At 37.2% G+C, this 22,038-nt stretch overlaps 1 protein-coding gene across 1 annotated transcript in view; it reads right to left on the bottom strand.

Moving 5' to 3' along the window:
- kcnk10a (potassium channel, subfamily K, member 10a) overlaps nt 1-21,192 on the bottom strand; it is an 83,968-nt gene extending 62,776 nt beyond the window's left edge. Inside the window, exons 1-2 of the mRNA XM_073855494.1 lie at nt 20,395-21,192; nt 18,361-18,743 (exon numbers count right to left, since the gene is read on the bottom strand). Coding sequence (XP_073711595.1) covers nt 18,361-18,743; nt 20,395-20,449 — 438 coding nt within the window. The 5' untranslated portion in view covers nt 20,450-21,192. The remainder of the gene's footprint in view (nt 1-18,360; nt 18,744-20,394) is intronic.
- Nucleotides 21,193-22,038: the final 846 nt, after the last annotated feature.

Below are 22,038 nucleotides of genomic sequence, written 5' to 3'. Positions count from 1 at the left end.
ACAACAGACATAGAGTTTTTTTTAGCTACCAGATCACTGTCAACCTCCTCTGCATCCATCTTCATTCTGGTATAAGTGACGACGCACACCCCACACATGCATGCCACACGTGCACTGCCTTTTTTGTTCGTTTTTCTTTCTTTTTTTAAACTGTTATCAGAAAGTTTGTGTTAACAAGTCCACACATTTATTTATTTAATATAATTGCAACATTTTGCTGTCATATAATCGCACAGGCTGACATCGCGATTGCGATTGCGATGCGATTAATTGTGCAGCACTATTGTATAGTGTTGCATGACTCGTACTTGCTCCTCCCGCGGTATAACTCCTCCTTCTTCATTTTTTCGTACGTTATCGGAAAGATTCGGTAAAGCTAATCTTTCTTTTATAAATCTGATTAAACTAAAGACTCTTCAGAGATATAAAGGGTGTCATACTACTCTATAGGTACTCCAGATTAACATCAGAAATGCAGAAACAGCGTGTGTTACGTGAGCTTTAAACTTTAAAAAGTTTATTTTTAAAACCACAGATATGTGTGTGCATGTGCTTATTGCCCAAAACAATAACGTGTTTTAATCAGAGACTTGGTTAAAGAATTCCCTAAATCTAAAATAAACCCTTATTTTGCCAGAGCGGACAGAATTACATTTATTAAGTTTATTTTAAAGCGACAGATGAACATGCTTCCGCGTATGTTTTCTATTGTACCCGCCGGAGCGCGATCTGTAATGGCGTGAACAGAATACTGTGCATGAAAAGATTCAACTTTTATTTAGTTTAAAATAAATAGACTTTGGTCTAAAGAATTGTAGGCCTCCGGTGGTTTTTGCACAATTCATTGCTATACACGTACTGAATATTTCATTAAATAAATTTGTGATGTTACTAAAATAACAAATCTAAATCTAAAATACACCTTTTACTTTTTGTCAGAGTGGACCATGTTACATTGTACCAACACGGTTTTAAAAGACACTAGTTTACAATACGCCCCTGCTGTGAATTATCTCACACACACACACACACACAGACGCTCACAGATCAGCTTCTGTAAGTTGACTGATCAGAAAAATAGCGTATAGTTGAAAAGATAATAGCAGATTTAAGTTTAACCAGATACAACTAAAATATTTGATTCTTGCGTGACTTTAAAGAAGCTCTTGACAAAACAAACGTTTATATCAAGCTGTATTTGTCATAAAATGCACGCTGCCACTTCACCTAAAGTCTAAAATAATACTTTATTTTTGTCAGAGCAGACAATGTAAGATTCGTTGTATAATATACACATATTCACACATGGTTTTAAGAAGCCAATAATAAAAACAAACTCTGAAGATGAGATGAAAATGTCTTTAATCGTTTAAAAGTTTCTTAACGGAATATATGAACGTGCACCCGACGCGTTCTCTGTCACCGCCGGTGATCGACCTTTAATGCGCATGAACAATAGATTGCGGTGCATGAACAGTTTCACTGAGTTCGTGATGCGAATAAACTTTTATTTAGGTTAAAATAAATACACTTTAGTCTAAAGAAAGTAGTATTGACGGCGCCGAAGGTTATGGCATAGGGGATTGCTTAAACTATACTGCCCTACAAAGCGAAAGCGCAGTAACTACGCATTTGGTCAAAATTGAGTTAAGGTTAAAATGGGCTTTGTGAGATCTGTTGTGTCTTGTGACAAAGTCTCCTGGTTAAGTTTTGTCCCATTTCAGAGAAATGTGTGTGCCAAAATTGCAGTAACATGTTTGACTGGCTGGTGTAAAAAACTTTAAAGCCATTTTTCTCAGTTTCAGTGTTTGCGTAGATACTGCACTTAGCCTTTGGAGGGCAGTATACACGTATACGGAATATATTAAATATTTGTGATGTTACACTCAAAAGTTTTAATCAGAGACTTGATTAAAGAAATCCCTAAATCTAAAATAAACCTTTACTTTTTGTCAACGTGGACGGCATTACATTTATTAAGTTTATTTTAAAACTGCAGATATGGCCGCACACCCGGCGCGTTCTCAGGCACCGCCGGTGAGCGTGCTTTAATGCGCGTGAACATAGAGAACGGGTCGTGAAAAGACTCACGGATCTCATGAAACGGCTACAATTTTATTTAGTTTAAAATATATAGGTTTTCGTCTAAAGAAACAGACAGGACCTCTGAACACCGGCCCCCGCTGTGAGACACGCAGTGGGCTGAGGGCTGGTGAGAATGGAGGGGGAGAGAGATCTGAGAGAGATCGCTGACAGTCCAGAAACTGGACAGTCTAAATCATTTAACTTTTTTTTGACAGCAATAAACATGACAACATTCGCGTGACAAAAAACACACATGCACAGAGGAAAAACAACAAGTTGATTGACACATCGTAAAACACACGCAGCTCCGGACAGCCGCTGTCTAAGGCATAAAATACGACAGTCCAGAAACTGGACAGCTTGTGCAGCTTTTGATTGATAGTCCCGCCCCCTGTCAAAGAGGGTCATAAATCATTTTGTTAGGTCATAAAGCAAATTTTGACATATGCAGGGTAGCTATAACTACTCTTGTATTTAACTCTCAAGAACATCATGAGATGTGTGTACTTTACCAGCACCAACAAAACCTTTGGAATTAATAATACAAACACTGGATACTCATATGTAGGTAAAAATTACAAATTAGGTATTTTGTCTTTTTAATATCTTATTTGTTTCTCCTAGACAGCAGTGAGATTGGATGAAGAGCGAATTTACTGTAGGCAGAACAAAGTATATATAATCAAAACTGCTATTGCACAAAAAGAAGTTACACAATGTAGAAAATGTATGGGCTCTATCATACACCTGGACGCAAGTGTCTTTTGCTAGTTTCAACACGGCGCAATTTTAATTTTCACGTTTAGCGCCACGTTGTTTAAATAGAAAATGCATTTGCGCCCAATTTTGTGTCCATTGGCGTTCTGGTCTGAAAATCAGGTGTGTTCAGCCGCATTGTTGGCGCGTTGCTATTTTGAGGCAACTAAAATAGACTACACCATTGACCAACAAAAACCTGCTCTAAAGTCAATGGCGCAATATTGTTTTTATTATTTAAAGGCGCAAAAGAGGATGTTTCCGCCGACTGAGAATCCAAAGACCGTTACTGAGTTTTTTAAATAAGCGCATGCGCAAGAACAGCCTCCCTCCTTCACAGCTCATATCTAGGAAACGCCTTCCATAACTCGTGCACGAGTATTTGAACACGAGTGTTTGTTTACCACTGGCATATGCTGTGTCGCGTCAGTGGATTCATTATGTGAAAAGATATGATAATAAACACATAAGACGTAAAGTTAGATCAGTCGACGCTACTCCCATTTCAACTAGCGTGTAGCAGCCTGGTCACTTACAACTACAGTACAAGAACAACGTCGATATACCTGAATAACAGTACAACAATAATTATTCCACAAAGAAAGAATAATCACTGTTACCTGTCGAAGAGAATTTTTGCGACCTGCGCGTCTGTCTTGACACCTCTCTGTTCCTTCATTGCTCTCCAGTGTTGAAATGTTTCTCCAATAACGACTCTGGTTAGATAACATTCTTCTGACAAATTTCTCCTCTTCTCAGCGACTTAAAAACTCTTTCTTTTGCGTCCTCCTTCGGGTTTCTTCTCTTCCATGGTGCAGATTCGAGGAGGAAAGCAGGAGCGAAAATGAAAATAAACCGAAACTTAAGACGGAGTTTCATGCGCTATGCGCATGCGTCACTCGTGTAACGTTACTGGAGCGCGCACGTCTCTCCCAAGAAACGTAATGGCAGTGATTGACAAGCCAGAGGGCCAATGACGATTGCGATGATTGCATCAACGATTGGCTGATGTTTATAAGGCCCTACCTTATGCACAGATGACATATATTAATTTTATTACTTTCAGTGCGCCTAATAAATAGTCTTTTATCATTTAGTAAAGACAGTTTCAGGTAACATTGCAAAAATGTATTAAACAAACATCCTCTTTTCCACCTTTAATGAGCGCGTTATGCGCCTATAAATTGGACAACAACGCGTGTTTGCTTATTACATGGATGCGCAGGAGCACATAAACGTTTTAAAATATGAAAAATTAAAGGATTAAAATGTAAAAGATTATTATTGAGTCTCTTAGACATGAATGAGGATCAATTAATTCCAATGGATTGTCCTTTTCCTGGATCAATAAATTTGCCTACGTAACCAAAAACCAAATGCAACAAACCAAATTATTTCCTTTTTATTTTAGCATAATTTTCTTATTTTTATGTAAATATTGTAGTCAGAAATATGTTATGAGAAAAAAGCAATTGAAGTAAAGTTATTTAAGCACTTGCAGGTAGTTTCTCTGAAGGACTGTTATCTGAGAGGAATTATTTACTGTCCTGTGCATTGAACATAAATGGCTCAGAAACAGTTGCACTTTTTGCTCTTTTGATTTAAACTTAATATTAAAAATTCACATACTGCATATGCTTCATTTACCACATTCTTGGGAACCACAAAAGTGTTTGTGTATTATCTACAACTTCACAAAAGAAGGGAAAACACCATCTTACAATGAAAAGAGAATGAAACATTCCTTTATCAGTAATGAAATGTTGCATTGGCTGTGGGTTTTAGTTTATATTTAACCCTAGAGACATCAAAGTAAATAATGAAGCGAGTAGTGAAATGTTAATGATAATATGAAGATGTAGGACCACCACCTGTTTTTATTACACTAAATTGTTACAGTTTGGTATGACAAAAATTCTTGGTTTAAAAAAATGTTTCACGCCCCTCTCAGATATATCTTTTGCTTGCAAATGTCTTTTAGGCTGTTTTAAAACAATGTAATTAATACTGCAACTTCAGTGTCTGACATCTTACTAAAAAACACTAAATGAGGAAAAAGAGGAAGCATTAGATTACGATTCAGACTGATCAAACAAACTGAACTAACAAACACCAGCAAACAAAATTGTGAGTTGGTTATTGCTTGAATTTATGGATGGGAATCACATAACTCTCATGTTCATATTGCAAAAACAAACTTACTGTGAGATACAACAAGCATATAGACTAGACATACACTAAAGATGAGATTTTAATGACAATGATGAGATACAGAACATGATTTATGTATTTTTGACATGATTTTAACCCATGCGTGGTGTCTTTATCATGTCTATACCTGTACGAGTGTGTAAAGATGGATGCGTGTCACTAATCAAACCAAACCACCAATCACAGGTGTGAAGCCCAAAGTCTTTAAAGTAAACGAGTAAATGTTGTGCAGTTACAAGAGCACAGAGAGAGTTGAGCAAGTGCTCATTCCAGCACTTGTGTGGCTGCATTTGTGAGCTTTCCCGTAGAGTTTCGCTCATGAAGTAGCCTATATGTGCCCTCGCGAGGATGTGCGCAAATATTATTCTGCGTGCAAACTCACACATCTCTCACTCGTGCGTACTTTATCTGTTTCTTAGATTTGGGTCTGAATAAACGTAACATACTTGCGCACACCTTTTTCACAATTGCGTGCTTTGCGTGGTAAGTAAACACGCCACTGCCTGTCTCTGCCTCTGGCTGGTGGAAGTCACTGCAGTTACACCAAAGATATTTAATATTAACAAGATGCTTTACTGGTATTGATATGCATGGGGAAGATTGAGACAGTCAAAATGGCCGCTTTAGTCCTGCCTCCCAGTAAAAAGAGGCAAATGTCATTTGGAATCCGCTGCGAGAGGGACTTTGTGAATGCACAGAATTCACATGTCTCGCTTGTCTTGTTTATAACAAGACCTGGAGGTAGGGCTGCATGATTCATTGAAAAATAACCGAAACCGAAATTCAGAAACGTTAACCGACCCCATTTTATCATGTCGGTTATTTTCTGTTTTTAATACTTTCTCTTTAAAACACACTACCGCATGTGATGTTACGTGGCTCTGCCCAATCCAGTCAGTAGCATAGAGACACATGAAGGAGAACTCTACACTGTGTTAACCAGTGGTGGACGAATTACACAAATCATGTACTTAAGTAAAAGTAAAGATACCCAGGGTAAAATATTACTTTTGGGAGTACTTTGACTCGGCGCAGTAACACCCTCCCTCTCCCATTATGAGAGTGAGAAGGGGAGCGGACTTTTCAGGCGAGTCGAAGTACTCCCAAAAGTGCTATTACGCCATAAAATATAGTTCCTCTTTTAAATCCGCTTAGAAAAGCGCTACGTTTTATTTTGTACCACCAAACTTGCTTGTATAACTACTCGTCTTAAATAGGAAAAACGTTGATGTGTTTGGTCACTTCTAACTGTATCTCTGATTGGTACCATTGAATGAATGGGGCTAAGCTAAATGCTATCGAAGCGTCGCAGCGCGCTCCAGCGCTTACGTGCACGCACACAGATGATAGAGGGATGTATCAACAATTCTTAGTTAAGGTAATAACATATTTAAATATTGAAAATGAGTAGACTATCTATTCCTTTAAGTGAAACAGCTAACTACACAGCTAACTATACAGCTAAAAATAGTTCAGCCTGCATAGCTAACTTGCTTAAAATTCTTTCATGATAACGTCGTATATATTTCAACTACACAATGAAACAGTTTTCTGCAAGCTACTGTTAAGATTGCTCATTTAAAAATATAACCAGAATAAAAATGGCTTACCTCTACGCGTTTCCTTAGATTTGAAGGAGTGTTCTTGTTAAAAGAAATAGCACAGTTTCAAGGCAGGCAGAGAAGACACAAAGGACTCATTCTTTTATTCAAGGACTTTAAAAAACGCGTAAATAAGGCCATTGTTGTTGTGGCGGGTCAAGTTATTTCCTCCGTTGTTTGTGAATGCGGATTCACTCTCCAAACGATACGCTGGCTGCTGCACTCGCGTAGCTTACGTGAACCAGCGCGGCAACCAAAACAAGTTCAAAACGTGCAGCTTTAGTTTGCCCAGTTAAGTATTTTTATCCACTGATAAATAAAAAGGAACGACCGAATTTTCAAAATGTAGTTGAGTAAAAAGTAAGATATTTGACTTTAAAATAAATAGTAAAGTAAAAGTAAAAGTCTCCCAAAATAAAAGTACTTGAGTAAAGTACAGATACGTGAAAAAACTACTTAAGTACAGTAACAAATTACATTTACTTTGTTCCTGTCCACCACTGGTGTTAACTGAGCAGGTCATCTAGTGCCAAGTAGTCGCGCATGTGCGGGTGCCCGTGATAAAACAACGGAATGCGTGATCGGGTTATTACCGCAAATTTAAGTGACGCGTAAAAGTTTTATGTCACCTTGCGCTCAGTTGAATCTGTTGATGAGTCTACGCAGCCCGGGTAAAGTCAACACATACATCAGAACCGCAAAAAGACGCGTGAAAGCAGGTTTAATTCGACATGGCAGAGATGAGAGAGAGAGAACGCGAGAACCTCTAATCTACATTACACCAGAAACATTATGGATGAGAGTAAAGGTCTTATATAGCAGTGCCCAGTTAAGGAAAACTGAATAAAAGAATAAAGGTGTAAAGGATACAATGTGTATTACCATGCCATTTATCTCATTATCTGTATATAGCTTATTGTATATGTATGTATCTTATTATGGCTAGAATTAGTCATGTGGGTTGTATGAATATCTGGTTCATAAGTTCCTATTCTGAAAGTTTAATCAATTGGGCATAATAACACAGCAAAAACTGGAGAGTTAAAAATTCAGTGTTAAACATTTCTGAGTTTAATTCAACACCCAAAGAGTAAATTTAACATATTTAGAGTAAATTGTTGTTCAGAGTTGGAGTTAATCTACAGAGTTAATCATGGCGGTGTTAAACTAACTCCTTGGAGATGTAATTACACTCCGCCCACACATTTCAGTCTTCCATTTCCATGTGTCCTGCAGATTGAATTGTAAGTAAAACTAAATTGTTTACACTATTTTTTTTAATGCTCCTCTGTAACTTTATCTTCCCTATCACCATCTCTGTTTGAAACCTAAAATGGCATTTTACATCTAACTTGTAAAGTTTGTTGGCTGTTTTATTTAAAGTCACCATCATTGTGATCAGTGTTTCCATTTCATTAGGTCATTTGAATTTTAATGGTCACAGCTAAAGATGGCACACTTTTGCCTGCACCTACAAAGTGGTAATTTTAACAGGTAAATTACATGTGGGGTGTTTTGAGCTAAAACTTCACATTTGCACTCTGGGAACACCAAAGAGTTATTTTACATGTTAGAAATCTCATATTATGACCCCTTTAACACTTTTTTGAGTCAAAGAAACTCTGGCCTAGTGTTAAAATATTAACTCTGACCTACTGTTAAAAAATTAACTAACACTTATTTGAGTCAAAGAAACTCTGACCTCGTGTTAAAATTTTAACTCTGACCTAGTGTTAAAAAATTAACTCTCTTGAAAGTGTTCATTTAACTCTGATAGGTGTGGAGCTATATAAACTCTGAAAAAGTGTTGAAATCAACTCTGCGAGAGTCCATTTAACACTGGAGTTTTTGCTTTGAACATGTGCAGCAACTGCATATGGTCAAGTCTATTTAGTATTTTATTAGTAATGCAGTTATTTTGGGGGTAAATGTGAATAATTGCATTGCAGGCTGATTTAAGGTGTGCCCTAAATTTTCTGCTTGTGCTCCTAAAATTTTCAGTCAGGGGGTACTCCAGGGGGTACAGTACTCCTAATAACAAAAAAGTTAGTCTGGAGCCCTGAATTACTAGACTTAAAAAAAAAGTTATTTATTTTCTACCTTTTTTTTTAGGAAACTTGCAGTATACAGTAAACTAAAATGTGACTGTTTTCATTTCAAGCAATGTGTGCTCTGATTTTAGTTAGTCAAAATGTTCAATAAATAACTTTAACTACTAATACTTTCCTCTCCACTTAATTCTTTTAAAATCACAAAGATAACAACAAATGCCCTTTCAAAAAAATATATCAAAAATATATCCCACCTCTTATATCTGAGCATATTTAAAATACAAACCTTGCTAGCGAACTATGAGGCAAAAAATAATAATAATCGTTTATTAATCGTAACCGATGTCAAATGTTAAATTAACTGAGGTTTTGATTTTAGGTCAAATCGTTCAGCCCTACCTGGAGGCGTTGCAAATATGCCGGCGGAGTGACGCAACTTCTCTAAAAGGACTTTGGTTACGCTCACTGAGCAAACTGTGTTATGTTAATGGTTCATCTTGAATGCAGAAAAACACAAAACATTTTTACAATGCAAAAGAGCTGTTGTGTCATTGACTGTATTATTTGAGATAAAAACATATTTTAAAAGGCGCCTATCGTCCGATTCACAATTTTACATTTCCTTGGGTGTGTAAGTGTGTATTAGCACATGTTAACAATGTACATACCCCAAAGTAAATGATGACGCGAGTTATCATCTCCAACGTAAATCTCTTTTCTTGCACTAAAACAAACACACAGATTGTAGGCAACAGTTTACTTCATAGGCCTGTTGACATGGACAAGACTGACATTATTATTCCGCCTGCTTTGGACCGCCTGCAAGTTAACTCCTGTTAGCATTGCTTTATGAGCGAATCTATCAAACATGGTAAGGAGCCTCACATTTCCGGCTGACGTCAGAGGTATTCAGACCAATACCAACGTACAGATTAGCTGGCCAATCAGGTACACAGCAGTTTTCATATCAATGAGCTTTGTACCAAATCAGTGCATTTCAAAAAGACAAGGATACATCTTGAGCTACAAAAATGTATGGTAAGTGAAAAATAATGTGTTTTTTGAACCATAAACAAGTGAATACAGTGTATAATACCAAATACACAAAATAAACTGAGGTATCTTTTCACAGATTACCAAAAGCTACAAGAAAAATAAACAAATACAGTACATCATTGCAATTCACAAAACAACTTGCTTTTGAACAAATTAAGTACGTTTAACTTTTCTGAGCAAGCAACTGGTTGGATTACATCCTATCTCATATCAAGAGAGCAATGTGTAAAAATCAATACAGAATATTCAACCCCTAGACAGTCTACAATGGGAATTCCTCAAGGCTCAATTTTGGGGCCTCTGCTCTTCAGCTTATATATAAACGACTTGCCATCTTGTTGTAAAAAAGCTGAATGTCAGATGTATGCTGATGATACAATTATATATTTATCAGCATGGGCGTAGATTTAGGGTGGGACGCTAGGAACATGTCCTTACCAATATTCAGGGAAGACTGAATTGTCCCTAGCAATAATTTCGACCAAACAATTAATCTGTATTTATATATAACCACTGATGTCCGTCTTATTCTTGTGTTTTCTATTTTTTACTTATTATATTTTTTTCAGGAATCATTTAAATGAGATTAGAAATCTTTTGCGATTCCGTTCTGTAAAAATAACGCTCTATGTGGTACACAAACGGTTAACAGCTTTCGTTCTCTGCAATGCCCGCCTCCGTAACTCACATCGCTAATATGATTGGCTTTGCATTTCTTTAGTCCTGCCTCTCTAACTTACATTGCTAATATGATTGGATTGGCATTTCTTGAGTCCCGCCTCTCTAACTCACATTACTTTCTGATGGGCTTGTCTTTACTCGCTACGTGTGATAGGATGGTTTCACTTTGTACAACGCGCCAAAGTTCACTCAACAAGACGCGGGTGATTATTCGGGCTACAGGTAAGTGAGGAAGAAAGTATTATTATACCCACTGTAACTGTTTCATGCACAAAAAAAGTTGTGTCACATAATGATTCAAGGACAGTGTTTTCACCAATACACGCCAATCCCATGTTAACCTGAGGAGTTGCAAACTTGTGTCAACCTTTTATAAATGGGGTGGCAAGGTTATTTAGGGGGTCCCTAATCCATGAAAGAAAATAAACCCAACATGGTAAAAACATGAATTCATGTCATGATTGCTGAATACTTTACATTACTGCACTGTGGTCATTACTTGCACAAATGTAGACATAATGTAAGGTTGCATTTTAAACTTAAACTATTTTTTTCACACTGATTAACTGTTAATGAAAAGAAGATTTAATGTGAACTACAGAAACGTTAATAAATGTTGTTCAGGAAACAGCATGATATACATGCCTACTTCAACACTGGGATTTTTTTGGCAAAATTAAATTAAGAATTAAATATTAATTGCATATTCTTCAATGTTATTAAGTAAATTTGGATATATGTTACAATGTGATTTTCTTTTTTTGACAAAGACTTAAACAGTTACTGTTTATTAGGCTCTATAGGACATAACAAATTGTTTATTATAGTACATAAAATTTGGGATGGCACCGGGGGTGGCGAGTCAGATGTCACTGAGTAAAGTGCATACTGAGTTGTCTGTTGTTTATGTCAAGTAAACAGTGATAAACAGTTTTTGCAATGCGACCATTATATTTATGTCCCCACCAATGCCAGAATCAAACCTACGCCCTTGTTTATCAGCCAAAAACCCTCGGGCAGCAGCTGAAATATTAACAAGTGAAATGGAGGGAGTATCCCTATGGCTTAAAAACAATCACCTAACTCTGAATTTGAAAAAGACTGTGTCAATGTGTTTTTCTATGAGAAGGAATGTAAAAGAAAAGCTTATTATTAAACTAAATCAAGAGGAGATAGAGGAAGTCAAAGATTTTAAATTCTTAGGTGTAATTTTGGACCCTGAACTTAAATCACCCGCGGGACCCAACGCAAATCTCGCAGGAGCGGGCGGGATTCACCTTTGCTGCAGGCGGGAGTGGGCGGTCAGAATTTTTTTGCGGGAGACCCGCGGGTCCCGGTGGGATTTGGCATGAAATAGAAATGGGGTCAACGCATGAAGTTGAAAAGAAAATTAAGCTAAACATTATGTGGGACTTACCGTGGCAACTTCGGGAAGCACATGCCCAATGCTGTTATACACTATGTGCCTCGCGTCTGGAAGAACTGGTGAGCACTAGTGACAAATCAGGTTGTTAACAGTTAAACTGTTTGTTTGTTTAGTTAATCATTTGGTGCGTGTTTATCATGCAGTATACATTTGAAAACTGAGGTTTTGTTTAAACGGTTAATGTTACAAATCACTGCTAAAAAAATTATGTAATTTTAACTGCGTAAAACCCTACGCGGAGCGAAGGCTGAGTCAAATCCTTGGTTTCAATGCGGTCGTTAGTACGAATTCAGTACTGTTTGATCTTACAGAAATTATAGTATAGCAAATATTATACTCTAACCCCAAACGCAAGCAAAGTTTAAAGTTTGAGGACATGACAAAGTACGCTATCAAACAGACTCGAAACACCAAGTAAGAGCCCAGAGCGAACGAATAAACATAGGCTACATAACAGACTGCACGGTCGGCATATGAATATCATCTTTATTTGGTTTGACATGTTTTATGAAGAAAGACAACCATATTTAGCCTACTTGCTCCGGTGAAAGCCTGTTCTTAATGCCAGCGGAGAAAACTCTGCTTAAACAGGCATTTGCAGTTCCGCTTCATTTTCCATATAGAGCACCGCATATAATAAATGTTCTCCGTTTCGTTTTCCATGTCTTTCCCGTTTAGCTGTAATAACAAAATAAAATAAGCCATAACAAGAAGCTAAAAAATCTCTCATGATGCGCGCTGATGCGGCGGAGAAGCATGTCTAAATTAAACCTGAGCCGGTGGACAAAAACAGACAACCCGGTGTTAAAACTCTAAATACTTAAATTAGCCTGCGATCTGAATTGCCAAAACAATCAGACATACAAACAAATAAATTTTCATTTATATGTAATTTATATTTGATGTATATTTACATTAAAGACTGTAAAAGACAATACATGAAGTGAAAACATTAAATGAATAATAGCATTTACCCTGCGGTCAGTGCGGTGGCGCATTAAAAAACAAACTAACATTCCAATAGCATCTTTTCCATTAGAATTATTATTGCAGATCAAATATTTGACCATTCATGCACATCCCTAATTTTAAACACAATAGTGTTGAAAGTCTGTTATTCTGGATGTTAATCTGAACCAATGTTTTGTATGAGCATGCATTTGTGTACAGTTTTCACAAGCTCTGAGAAAATCCGCGGGAGTGGACACAAATATTGCGGGCGCGGGCGGGAGTGGAACACGCAGGTTGCGGGAGCAGGCGGGACTGGTCATAAATTCAGCGGGTGCGGGCGGGCGCGGGTTTAAAAAAACAGTCCCGCGCAGGGCTCTTTTACATACCCCTTAAGGCAGCTCAATTGTTTATGCATGCCATGATATTTTCCCATCTTTCTTATTGTGTTACTGCATTGAGCCAGGGTTCACAGTCTACTGTTAAACCCATTATTTCATTATATAAACAAGCTTTGAAAATAATGGATCAAAAACCAATGAAATGGCATCACTGTATAATACTGAAAAAGTATAATTTTCTTAGCTATGATAGTTTTATTAAGTTTTCTTTCATCAAATTGATTTCTAAATGTGTAAATAATCTTGCGCCACCAGCACTTTGTCCATATGTACAAAAAATAAGTAGTAATAGGATCACCACCAGGGGATCAGCACATGGCAACTGCAAGGTGGCACAGCGTAAAACTAGTTTTGGTCAGTCATCGCTCTCTGTAAAAGGGATACATTTTTGGAATGCCCTACCAACAGAAATAAAAACAGAAACCAATCTGAAACCATTTAATGAAAATGTGAAATACTGGCTGAAACAAAACCAAATCGGCGATCACTGATTATGTCACTGTGATTTTATTAATTGTTATTTTTTATGTTTTATTGTTGTTTCGGCTGTTTGTCTTGGCTTTATTGGTGGTGGGGATATATGTAGCCTAACCAGGGACAGGGGTTGCAAATTAGCTTCGGCTAGAAACCCTGTGTGCAACACATCTGTTCAAGTTACTGTAACCTGTTACAATGTGTCTCCCTGCATTGTCCCTGCAAATAAACAAATAAATAAATAAACTAACATCCAGGTATTAAAACATGTGTTTGCAGTTTCCATTTTGTCTCAGGTTTGTTCAAAGTTTGGGGTGAATTTCTACTTGGTTATCTGGTATTGGCTAATCATTGATTAAATTAAGCATTTTATATTCTGTGTTTTTGTAATTTGTGTTTTTGTAATAAGCTTTGTGTTCGATTTCCTCAACATGCCTGACCAAGTGGCAATTAAATTTATTGGTTCCTCCAATACAGTTGTTTTTGCAAATTCCAGCACTTTATTTCGGCAGCCTATAATTTAATCGGATAATTGTTTGTTTTACTCTTGTTTTGCAGTTGGCACTACAAACACAACTACGTTTTTGGATGTTTGCCACCCAGTCAGCCTGGTAAACAGTAAAATCAAAGCATTCTATATATCCTATACTGTATATCCAAAGACCAGAGTTTTTGAAAGCCTGTGAACACGTCCACTATGTCTTCTGCTCAGAGTAGTGATTCTGGATTGGAAATTTATTTGCCTCCTATAACATAATAACATTCTTGCTTCCCATCGTTTAGTCCATTATTGGTTGTAAAAAATATAAGTAAAGAAGTAGGGGAGAGCACGGCACAACCTAACGCTTTTTGGCTTTGGTTCTATTGGTTCTTTAACTTTGGTTAGATACATTTTTTTACACAATCAACATACACATCTCTGCTACAAATGAACACTTAAAATTAGTGTGTGGGACCTACCCTTATTGTACAATTACACCGAAAGTGACAGGAGTGCAAACGTTACTTACGTTTGTTGCAACACCTGCTAGAAAATTTGGTTAAAAGACAAATAATTCAATACAATTCTGTCTAGTTATTAAAGGTGGATAATGTTTATATATCTGCCTATAATAGATAGATATCCACACATTCATCCATCCATGATCCTTCATCTAACCATCCTTGTAAGCATCAATGCATAGAAATTTATATTTTTGAAAGGGCTGCACAATTAAGACAATAAACATCATAATTATGAGTTATTTCCCCTGATATTGTATTTACAATTATCATTTTGATGAATAGTATTTACATTGTTTTAATTTCATTATCATTGTATTCTGGAGGCTTAGCTTGTAACACTGTGCGACAACTAACCCCACTGTGTAAAAATTTCAATTACAGCTATCAGATACGAGTTGCTGACATGTTTCAGCATGGTATAATGTTTTAGGTAACAAGAAAGTGATTAAAATAATATAAAGTTTAATAAGTTTAATAATATAAATTTACTTTTATGTCTCCAAAACACTCTTTGTTCAATATATATATATATAAAAAAACACATCACAATTCACAGGAGATCTTCTGACAGCAAGAGAAAAAGACCAAAAGCACAGATTGCTCGGCCCTGTATAAATATGTAAAGTAGCTGCGTTAACCATATGTTAGTTTGTGCCCCGCTCCCCCCTACATTGCCAGTTCAGTTTGTTATGAATGTAAATCATGTCTGTCAGGGTCTGTTTTGAGATACCACTGCCTACCATTGTAAAACATCAAAAGGTTTTTCAGACAGATTACAGTAATATGGGCCAAGGTCTTGTAGGGATTATACGCTATATCTTCTACTTCTACTATATTTTTTATGAGTATTATAGACCTAGAGCAGGGGTCTCCAACCCTGCTCCTGGTGAGCTACTGTACCGTCATCCAGATCCTAGCTCCAGCCCTCTTTCTCCCATGAAACCTAGGATCCATAGAGGAATCCTTCACAGCTTTACAAGATTCAATGTGCCTGTGGCGTGTGGGTTGAAATAAACATTGAGAACTGTAGTTAAATAAAAGTGTATATTTTGCAAACTAAAAGTCTTTGGCACTGGTTTACTATTATAAATTGTGTTATAGTAATGTGAATTAATATTATTGCTGCAATATTGTGCATGTTGAGTTTTACTTTGGTATATTTCTAAGGTTGGTAAATTTTGTTGGGTAGTTTAATCTGCATCAATGTATTTTATATAAATACTTTTATATAAATATTTTATATAAATCTGGCTCCATATTTATTTGACCTTAGTCTGAAAGGTCTCCGCTTTTGTGTCCCGCAGACAAGGATGGTGGGTGGGAACAGCAAGTGATGTAGCCTCTCCCATAGGCTAGACCGACCCATTTGATTTCGCTTCGTGGACTTCAGAGGCTACAGCCTTCAAAAACAGAGTCTTACGTTTAAAGTCCGGGTCCTTAGAAGGATCCAGCCCTTGAACTGGGATGCACCCAAGGTGTTCAGGGCTGCTTGATAATTACATATACAGAATGTGTGTTGGAGCTGGGTTGGAACTGAAGTCTGCAGGACAGTAGCTCACCAGGAGCATTGTTAGAGACACCTATGCATTAAAATGTATACCTTGTCTAAATAGACAACCATTTTCAAAGACAAAATCCTGATTTTGTACTATTTTCATTGGCAGTATCTATGTTAAAAAGCAGGGGATATTTTAACAGAGGTAAGCATTAGGTAAGCTCAGAATTTCTAATAGGAATAGGAATACAAAGTGCCAAAAAAAATGGATGAATGTTAGCCTGATGTTGTCATACTCAATTCTAGTCAGAATTTGAGTCTGATACCGCTCCATTGGGCTATAATAATGGGGCGTGTCTCAACCGAAAAATGCCTCTGCACTCAATTGGATAGACCTATGACCAATCAGAGCAACTGAGTGTGTGACGTATGTTGAAATGCTAGTTATTTCGCTACAATGACACATTGTGATTATACTAAGTCTGAGTTAGCGAACGTACATCAACACCTACTATGTTTACAACATTTCATTTATATCTTAACATTAAGTCATACAGTAAGACTATCTCTTACCATTTGTACATTAGTTGAACTTCATCCACGACGATACCCATTACGTTGGCTTGAAAAATAACGGAGCCTAGAATGTGCCTCCACTTATTCAGCAGCCACGCATCTGGGCTTTCGAAAAGAAGCTGGCAACGACCAATAATTATATCCATCTCATCGTGCACGCCGAGTTGCATTGCAGTGATATCCATTTCAGTTGCTTCTTTAACTTGGTCCTCCATAAGTGCGACCAAAGAAGAAACAACAATAGGGTTTTCATGTCCCGTCTTCATAACGACCATCGGAGCTAGCTGATTAATGAAACGTTTTCCGAATGCCTTAGGAAGGACGGCAAAAACATCTTTCCGATCAACAAATGCCTTGATCGCGTTTCTCTTTTAAAATCAATGCTCTGCCGATATCTTTTAGAACAGACTCAATGTCAGAATCCACATACACATCTAAATTCTACAGCGGCAGCCATTTCGTTGTAAACAGATTAAACACACTCGCTCTTTGGTGACGTGGTTGATTACGTTACTGTTGATCATCTGTCCATCATCGTATAAAGCCCACCCTGACAATTTGATTGGTTCGACCAGCTTTGGGTCTAGCATAGAAGCTCCTCAACGGAGAAACCCCAGACTGATCTTCCTGTCCTCAAAATGTTGTGGGTGGGGTTAAGATCGGCTGGCATCCAGGCTAGATGAACGTTTTAATTATGCTAAACTTAATTTAATGTATTATTGATTTATAATGAATGGTTTTCACCTTTTGTCCACCATCTTGGAAGGTCACTGGCAAAGCAGAGTAAATATCAATCAGGTGACTGCGCTTATATCACATTGTCTTTTTACGAGAAGCTGTGAGCACTGGTCCCTAAAAACTCCTGCACTTGCAAAATAGAGCTTGAAGTAAAAAAAGACAAACACCTTCTTTCAGTCATGACCAGAGCATAACCCTTGTAAACTAAGCTAAATAGAGATTGCAGAATTTGTACGCATTTCTTATAAGGACATTTTGTAGTTTTTTTTTATTCCGTAATTAACCATAAAAAACAAATCTAAAAAGAGTGTTTACATATACAGTACATATATTGCTTTGACCTTAACATGAACTCCACAGTATCCTTCTACCAAACACTTACATTATAAATGTAAGTAAAATCTAATATATATAAGAATAAAAAACATTTTAGTTCATTAGTTTAAAGGGTCCCTTATTACCAAAATGTAATGTATGCTAGATTTCAATTATTGAAGGATCTAAATCTACACTTGTCCTCTGCTGAAAGCATTTCTGAAAGGTCCTGTTACATAATAACAGTTTCAGAATAAATGACTTTTGCACAATGCTAAAATAGATAGATTTTTGCCATAATGGTTACTATTTATCAAAAACTTCAAGTCGCTTGGCATCATAAGTCTGCTCTAACTTCTTTTACATTTACTGCTATCTGTTGCTCAATTTAGCATTGTCAAACCAATACCCCTCCATTCTACTCCATGAGTGAAGCTCATGTTTCTGATAGATCAATAAAATGTCTATTATTACACTAGATCTGAGATTCCACTAGATCCCACACTGACAGAGCTCTAGAACAGAGAAGCAACTGTTTTACCTTGATGAGCTCTTCCAGCTCAACGGGGGTCACACAGGGATGTTTCTGCAAGAAAGCTGCTTTCTTCAAGGTAATGGTATCTTTCTGGTTGCTCTCGAAGGGTTGCTCTAGTGCTCTGAACACCAGACCACCGGCAACGAGATACGCAACCACCACCACAAACACAGCTAGAACCGTCTTCCACTTCATGACAGTAAGCAAAGCTGAGCCATCCGCTACCGCTTCCATGCTGGCCACCATACTTGTGGGTCGTGAGACAGACAGGCGAGGTAAGGAGCACCCCATAGGGTTCTGCATGGTGGCCACGCTTGCTTGCACCAAGCTGGACTGCAACATCCCTGGCTGAACTTTCTTTGGTGGTACCAGGTTTGTCTGCACTGGCACTATTGACGAGAGAAGAAGAAGAAGAGAGAAGACAACATAGTTGTAACTTTTCCGTATATCATGTCATATACATCATTTACTCAAAATATATTGAAAATGGTTTAAATGACTGAGACATGCCATTTATGGGTCATTGACTTCAATCAAGTCCTGATCTTCCTTTAATTTATGTTTTAAGTTTTGTATTTATTCTGTTGTTTTTTCTTTCTTGAAATAAAGACGATTAGAAATGAACGTAACTACATTAGATGAGTGAGAATATAGTCTTTCACAGGTAATGGATTCAGATGGAGCCTCCGGTTATTGCTGCATACCCACACACGCACACACACACACACACACACACACACACACACACACACACACACACACACACACGCCTGCACAGTGCACACACACACATTTGTGGGCTCTCTGGAATCCCATTACAGTAGAAAGCAGCAGTACTTGGGTGGAGCAATGTGAGCCTACACTACTGTAGACTTTGTAGATAAAAAAAACCATAATAACTAAAATTCAAACAAATATTATATTATTAAATATATATTAATTTGATGAAGAAATGCAAAAAGTCAATTTGTTTGACCCTGCTTTTAAATCTTTATATTTAAACAGCAACAACAACAACAACAAAATGACTACACAGATAGCACAAGTAGATGTCTATTTGATGTCTGCATTTGATAATACAAGTAGATGTTTATAATCTAGGCTATTATTTACCTGAGTTTAATTCACTAATTTTTATCATTTTAGTGACACTAAATAAGAAAGTTTAATTATTTATATATAAAGATATATATTGATATTAATATACATATTACATAGTTATAAACCATGTAGCTATGCAAATAAGATAGGGGGTGTTGTGATCAGTTGCAAACACCCACTAAATGTAGCAAAACATAAAATAACTAATAGACTGGTAACTACATAAACCGAAATATTTATCACTTGGACAAAGAACCTGCTTAGATAAACGCCACGATCTTTCGTTTGGGAGTAATCTGTTCAACTGTGCCTGCGTCTTATACGTAACGCGTGTCTCCCACATTTAATTATGCATCGCGCGTATCACTGCATAGCCCTAGTAGCTGTTGTTGGTAATGCTGCTAAGTTGTAGAAAACCTTTATACTCAGTCTCTACGACTTTGGTCGTACTCGCTAAACTAAACTGCACAAAAACCCCACACGTTTAAAAGGTCGGGCATGTCGTGCCTGTTTATGTTTCGGGAAACACATACCTTTCCTGCATCAAGCGATGCTGGGTTTGGCTATGAAACGCGTGGACATGAATCATAATTGGGATGACCACTGGCAATGCGTTCTTGTCAAGGTATATCCATCATGACAATGAACAGGTGCATTACATTGTTTTTACCAAGAGCTTATCCATACTAAACCGCCCACTGGTAACCCAGTTCCACAACTGTTTGAAATATTTTGCGCATACGACCAAGTGCTTTTATTATTGAATTAATTCGATTTTACCATTTAGATCAATGTAGAACGTGGAAATATTCAACTGATATACACAACAATTGGCTGCCATTAGTGCGTAACTATGCTTTTTATAACATCTGTCTATGATGCATCAACATCTCAATGTCAATTAACATACAGAACACGCATTTTATCAAATGAACCTACCTGGTGGAGGGTTCCAGTTCCCCGGTTTTGTTGGGTTTTCCGTTGGAAATTTCATTTTGAGCTGCGATTTAATTCATGAAATAACACGTCTGATTAACAGTAGGCTAAAAAACGTATCAACGTGACCGTTTGATTATGAAGCAAATTTCCTTTGATGCCTTGTTTTTAAACGAGACAGTGAGGTAAATGAGCGCAAACATGAAAACATCATCTTCATGCGTGTTGGTTTTGCGGTTTACGAGTGGAGAAATGAAGATTATTCGGGAGTAGCATGATTCTGCCTCTGCTTCCTTATGCTTCCGAAGAGTCCCAGATTACTCCGCCTTTTGCCAGTTGCACCATTTTCCACGCATTAGACCTTATTGTGTGAGGAGTAAACAGTGAAAGTGCAGCATAGGTCCACGCGCTGTTGAAGGCATTGTCGGAGCGCTTCACGTCTTACTATTCTAGAAGCTTTTTAACCGCCACAGTATTGAGACACCGCCAACGGGGCTCCAGCTATAGCTCGGCTTTCCTTGAATCTCGCCCGTTTTTACTGCACTGTTGCGCAAGTGTTGAGAAAACCGATTCTGTGATATCCTAAGTTCAGCTATGAGTAATATTCATGTTACGGAGCCTCGTCTCCTCCTGTCAAGATTCTTTGGTGCAGACACCGACAGTCAGAAATACATCTGCTTTTGGGATTTATTTTGAGAATTTGTTTCATGCAATAAATTCAACGGCAAAACGCATATTAGACAGCTGGCAAGAAATGCTGCAAGCAAGCATCGAATTCGTCTGCATTACGTCATAGAAGCTAACCCGTGCATGAAGTCATCAGTTTGCGTAACGAATAGGCTATTCAGCTGGCATAGGCACTTAATACTCGGACAGCACTTACGCCCTCTAGAATTGCAAACATCTACCATAATTATAACCATGATATTTATAAGGGACCTTCTTTAAACATTGTAAAAATCTTATGCAGTCACAACTCGTCAGAAAACAATGAGCATGGGTTACATATCATACACTAGGCAAGCACATCAAACTACTGTCACTTTATGACAATATGGTTAAATTAAGCCACAAAGTCATTATGATGTCAGTTTTGATGCAAGTTTAAAGCTGGCTTATATGCCATTACTAGGACAGCACTTAAGCCCACTAAAATTGCAAACATCACTTATTATTATGATTATATAAGATCATCTTTAAACACTGCAAGGATCTTTTAATAACTTTCAAAAATCAGTTTTCAGTTTTATCGTCACCCTAATTTCAGTATTCATTCGTTTGTTCTTTGTTTGTTCGTTCGTTCATTAATTAAATAATTCATCAACTAATTTTCTTACCAATGTAACATCTTGTGTTTGTATTTTTGGACTAGTACAACATAGGCTTCTCCTCATTTATATTGTAGTACTTGGTTTTCAGTTTGTTGTATTATAGTACCAGAATTTTTCAAGAAAAATGATTGTAGTAAAAAATGTAAATTTATATACACTCACTGGACACGCTAATTGCTTGTTTACACAAATTGTTAATTAGCCAATCATGTGGCAGCAACTCAATTTAGACATCTAGTCATGGTGAAGAAAGGGGATTACTGTAGGTGACATTAAACGTTGTATGGTTGTTGGTGACAGGTCTGGTCTGAGTATT

Source organism: Misgurnus anguillicaudatus, chromosome 18, assembly GCF_027580225.2.
Source record: "Misgurnus anguillicaudatus chromosome 18, ASM2758022v2, whole genome shotgun sequence".
Lineage (NCBI taxonomy): Eukaryota > Metazoa > Chordata > Actinopteri > Cypriniformes > Cobitidae > Misgurnus > Misgurnus anguillicaudatus.
The sequence above is the reverse complement of the archived record's forward strand: the minus strand, read 5'-3'. Positions and strand labels throughout refer to the sequence as shown.